Below are 6000 nucleotides of genomic sequence, written 5' to 3' on the forward strand. Positions count from 1 at the left end.
ATGAAGAGGTTATTGGGGAAAATGATTGATTTTAGTGTCAGTGAAGTGCTTATACAGACATGGACAAACTACTGAAAGGGCCATGGGGGAAATGTTTCATTTTGCTGTCTTTGAAATGCTTGCGCATATACAAACTACTGAAGGTCATTGGGGAAGTTGTTTCATTTTTGATGGCAATGAAGTGCTTGTGAAGACAAGGACATACTACTGAATGGGTCACTTGAGCTAATGATTCATTTTACTGGTTGTGCATACTTGGATGTACTACTGAAGGGATTGCTGGGAGAAATGTTTCATTTTGGTGCTTTTGCATACTTGGTTAAACTATTGAAGGGATCGCCAGGGGAAATGTTTCATTTTGGTGCTTGTGTATTTTTGGACATACTACTGACGAGATTGGTGAGGGAATTGTTTTGCTTTGGTGCTTGTGCATATATGGTAAACTACTGAAGGGATCGCTTTTAAAAATGTTTCATTTTTGGTGCTTGTTAATAATATGGTCAAACTACTGAAGGGATTGCTTGGAAAATGTTTAATTTTGTTGCTTGTGCATACTTGAACATACTACTTAAGGGATTGCTGGGGGAAATGTTTCATTTTGGTGTCAGTGAAATGCTTGTGCATACATGGTCAGACTACTGAAGTGATCGCTGGGCAAATAATTTATCTTGTGTCATTTTAGTGTTTCTGCATACTTACACAAACTACTGAAGGGGTTGTTAGGGAAAATAATTAATTTGTGTGTCAGGGAAATGCTTGTGCATGCTTGGATAAACTACTAAAGGGATGGCTGGGGGAAAGTTTGTGGATTGCACCTCAGATATCAAAGTCAAAATGCCACTTTCAACAATGGATGTGTGCACTACATGGATATTAGATTATGGCTTGCAAGAACACCTTGTTAGTATACACAGCTTTACAGAGTTTCGTATTTGCTTATCATTATACTTAAATCATTAAGCTCATTTGTAAACATCAGGGATACCCCTGTTGTATTTGTGCAAGTGACTTTGAATACAGGCCAATATCTGTAGAAGGGACATCTGAGGCATAAATAATAACTTTCAGATTATTGTATACTACATTGTGACCTTTTTTGTTTCATAGGGCCGTAGGTGATTATTAGGCTTACGACCCTAAAGAGCCCTTTTCAGCCTAACTATGCATCTCAGTTGTATTAAACATGGTTTGATACCATAGTTTTTCCTTTTATTTTTAAAGTTCGCAAATAGTCTAAAATCTCACTTACAGTATGTGCAAGTTGTTAAAAAGTACAATGTGTTCCACATAAATGCTGTGTTTAATTTTGATATGTTATTAGTTGATTAATTGCTAAAAGAAAATAATATTTTGCAATGTTATTTATAAATTCTCTGCATCAATAAAATTGTCAAAGTTAAAAAAGAAAAACAGAAAGAAACTGAGGCAGAGATATGTGATATTGAGGTAAGAACATGGTTGATGCACTTCATGTAATCTCCTGTATATCTTTTAACTGCTTTATCCTCTTTCTTCATTTACAAGAACTACTTTCGAGATGCTTGGAACATTTTTGATTTTGTCACTGTTTTGGGGAGTATCACTGATATATTAGTCACTGAGTATGGGGTAAGTGTCTTTTTTGTCTTACTATTGGAAATGTTTTTTTTTTCTAACCAGACAGTGGACAACATTTAATAAACTGAAATACATATAAGAAAATCAGATGCATTTGAAAGAAGATGGTCTTCACTGTACAGCAGAGATGTTATTAGTAACTTAATAGATTAAATAAATCTAAATTCTGAAAAACGAGCTGAGAGAAATAAAATGATAAAATACAAAACAAACAGAAACACGCCTGATTAGATGCTACTAAGGAAGAAAAAATGTAGCAAATTTATAAACAATGAGATTTTATGGTTATAACAGAGAGTTAAATAAAGTAATCTAAGACACAATTTTAGAAACAAAGACAGGAAGAAATGTGTGATAATAAGACAAAGATAAACACTTGTATCACTATTTCTATTCTTTTTTTACAAAGTAGATATAATAAACAGTGAAACCACAACAAAACAGTTTCAACAGAAATTGTTTAAGTTAAAGAAAGAGCAGTGGATTCAAACTGAATATATCCAAGAACCTTAAAGGGCAACTGGATCAACTAATATTAGAACTGTCTGTATTATTTAATTTTATCACAGAATGAAGGCAAAATAGTTGAAGTTTGGGGAGAAAACTCAAAATATGAATAATGTAAGAAATGGGACTAAATAACGAGTCTATATTAGATCAGCGAACGCTTAAAAAGGTGAACACTGATTGATCGACCTTATGTAAGCAAAAGCTTACAATCTCGAACTGTCAGATCAGCGATTTTTTTCCTAGGAGAAAAAATTGCTGATTCAGAACACATACCCACAACACAAGCATACCAAACAAACAGAAATCCACACACATACACCTAAAATCTGACACCTAACCCTACGCTAAACTATGCACACACCACTAACTATCCACTTACCTTAACCCAAACCCTAACCCTAAGGTCCGTCACTATCGCACACTCACCTCACCCACTCCCTAACCCTAACTCACCTAAACCCGCCCTAACCCTCATGTCCACACAATCGCACACATACCTAACCCGAGCCCTAACCCTAACTCACCTAACCCACCCTAACACTCACATCCACACAATCACACACTTACCTGAATCCGACCCGTAACTTTCCACCACAGCACTGAAAATACCAAAGCAATAGAAATGGACAACCAAATTCTTTCCCTAGGAAAAATTTTGAGTTTCTGTTGCTTCTATATTTTTAACATTCACTAAAATAAGGTCGATCAATCAGCGTTCGCTTGTTTAAGCGTTCGCTGATCTAATATAGACCCTACATAACATATAAAATGTTACAAACTTCATAACTTAATACCTACCTTGTGAAAAATCATGGAACTATAATAATGCCATAACATTTGGATTGCTTTGTAAAGTCCATAAAAAAATAGTACATCATGTTTTGATGAGGCCTTGTCAAATTAACAAAATTTAATTTTCTGACAAGACCAGAAAAAGGAGATTGATATGAAAAGATGTATAAATTAGATGTGTTTAGATTTTATTTAGGCTGCTGATACCTCACAGTATGTTTCAGGATTTAATAATGGGCTGGTAAATAACAGACAAGTAAAGTGCACTTCACAGAAAGTATATTTTTTCCAGAACTTGTCATACTTTGGCATTGTAACAACATCCCCCCAATTTGAGATGAAATGAATGAAAACAATATATAAATGTTTTCTGGTTGTCTCTTAGCTGTCCATATTTTATACTGAAATTATGACTGGTTTAAGTAGAGAAAATGACAGCATGATTTTAAATTAAACTGCCCTTAAGAAAGACTAATGAGTGATGTTTCATGTAGAACTATGTTTGTCCATCTTTGAAATCTGTTTTATGGCTCATCAGCAATTATCTTGGGTAAAAATGCTTTTTTGCCAGTTATTTTAAACTGCGTAATAAATTAAGTGAAAAGAGAATAGTAGTTAAAGTGAAACAGCTATAATGTAAACAACGTGAGGTTTCAAATCAAGATGCATTAAGGGGAACGGCTAATTCATCAATACAAAGGTAATTCAAGGATACCAAGGGCTAGAAAATGTAAAAACTATGAGTGATTTTATTTAATATGTTTCAAAATCTAGCACTCAACAAGAAAGTAAAGCAATGAGTGCAGTTTACGTTCTTGGTATTACAAGTAGAACCATTACTAGTACAATAAAGGATATACTTATTCCTTTATGTAAAAAGTCAGTAATATTACATCTGAAGCTTTGGGATATGATACTTTACTGGATGCTTAAAAATGAATTCATTCTTTATAGAAAAGAACTGCAAAAATGGTAATGCCTGTATGAACTAAGTATCATTATATACTTTTGGAGGAAGGAAATGGAAATGGGGATGATTCAGTTATTTAAACATATGAAGGATTTAAATAAAGCTGATATATTAATTATAGGAATTCAATTGTTTGCAAACTAAAATTACATTAAGAAGATATAAATTATCCAAGCTGTAGATGCTGAAAGCTAACTAGTTTAACAAAAGTGTAACAAATATAAGTTAATTTATGGAAATAAGCTAAAGTATTACAAAATGAATGACATTTAGTGACTGGGCAGACTTAGATGGGACAGTGATTCACTTTTTACTGACAAATATTTCTGAAAATAAATTTAATAAGGGAAAACAATGTTGCACTTTTGACAGAGTTTGTTATATAAAAAATATTTTATATCTGGATGTTGATGACTAAATAATGTTTACTGTTTTTGGTATGCATGGAAACGTGGACATGAAAAGGGACTAACTCTATGGTATAGTGATTTGCTTAGGTTGTTATAGAAGCTTGCTGAGAATGTTATGGAATTAAATCCAGATTTCATAATTTATACCATACTCTTTAGCTATAAGGCAGTGAGCTCAAAGCACATCTGTTGGCATAGAAATTTACATAGTTCTTTCACTCATGCTCTTAGCCACCATAGAAGGTTCCTTCCCTCACAGTAGGCACAGTTGCTCTTACCGATATTGTATGTCTTTATTATTGTGTAGCTGAGGGCACTGGTTGTATGACACAGATGCCATGGGATCCTTTCCTGTAGACACATTACTATTAATGAACATATTAGATTATAGCAAGGAGATGAGAGTATGTTCTTTCAGTATGTTTGAGTCATACTGAAAGATGATATAGCTACCAAATGAATGAATCTTGTTAAGCCGCCAACAAACCCTTCCACAAGTTAAAGTTTAGTGAATGGAGACATTTGGACTTGACTCCTGCGGATTTGTTCTCCCACTCCCTGTGACAGCAACACCCTGTATTCCCACAAGGAAGGAAATAAATCCTTATCAGTTATTAAGTAAAGCATTGATAATATTGCTTATTTAACAAAATTAGGATCAACAATATTGTGATAATATCAGAGTTTCTTAATTAGAATCTCCCCTCAACACACAAACACAGGATTCCTCTGTTTTCTGAATATTCAGAAAGAGGAAAAGCTGTCGATTTTCAGTGAGGATAAGTATTGCACCATTTAAAATAAAAAAATGTCTTGATGAGTTGGCTCTTGATGCCTTATATGATAATCCTTTTATCAGATCTTGCCTACAGAATGTGCGGTTGCCAAGACTTATGCACACAGAATCTTTGTGCAGTGTTAACTAGAAGATATGTTGCAGTAAATATGCATTTGTTTCTGAACTGTTATGTTTTATTTATGTTGCTGCAGGATAATCAAGTTTCACAACTAAAGCAATGCCCACATATTTAAGGAGAGTGTCTTACAGAATATAGTGCCTGTTTCTCTCTCAGAAATCCTCACTTAAAAAGTAGTATGACCAGTGGAGACTGTAACAGTACAAAACAGGTTTATGTAGTTTATTCATTTATTAACTGGATAAGTGAATAGGTCTTGACTGCCTCTGGGCCCTGGCCTGGACCACAAAGTCTAAGGTAAATGCAATAGACGTGTGTAGTTTAATTTAAATTTGGCTATATACATGCATGCACAAACACACATATGTGTATGTGTGTACAACATATTTGTGAGTATATAATGATTTGTCGGCTTTTACATCATGAGCTGCTTCATGGATTGAGGCTAATCAGCAACAGCATAGAGGGGATAAGGGAGACAGTTCAAAGACTTAAGGATGACAGAGAAAGTGGCAGAAGAAAGAGGTATTGCTGAGCATTGTCAATCTCAAACACCTATGACCTCATGTGGTGGACCTATCTCAGCCACAACCCTACAACTAACTCTCTCCACCCCTACACCCCCAGAAATTAAATACACTAACCCCAGAGTTGCACAAACTCAAGAAAGGGGAAAGCCCTGGAATTATGTAATGGGCAATCAAATGAACTGTGAACGTTACATAATTCAACCAACTGTACAATCAATGAAGAACACCAGTGTTTCAGTATGAGATGAAAGGCA

At 34.5% G+C, this 6000-nt stretch overlaps 1 protein-coding gene across 1 annotated transcript in view; it reads left to right on the top strand.

Annotated features, from left to right (window-relative positions):
- The window catches only part of CACNA1A (calcium voltage-gated channel subunit alpha1 A), a 3713953-nt gene that overhangs the window by 3002152 nt on the left and 705801 nt on the right, over positions 1 to 6000 (top strand). The window contains exon 29 of the mRNA XM_044082385.1: positions 1525 to 1608. Coding sequence (XP_043938320.1) covers positions 1525 to 1608 — 84 coding nt within the window. The remainder of the gene's footprint in view (positions 1 to 1524; positions 1609 to 6000) is intronic.

Source organism: Protopterus annectens, chromosome 9.part0 (genome assembly GCF_019279795.1).
Source record: "Protopterus annectens isolate FY-2018-M chromosome 9.part0, PAN1.0, whole genome shotgun sequence".
In the NCBI taxonomy this organism is placed as follows: domain Eukaryota; kingdom Metazoa; phylum Chordata; order Ceratodontiformes; family Protopteridae; genus Protopterus; species Protopterus annectens.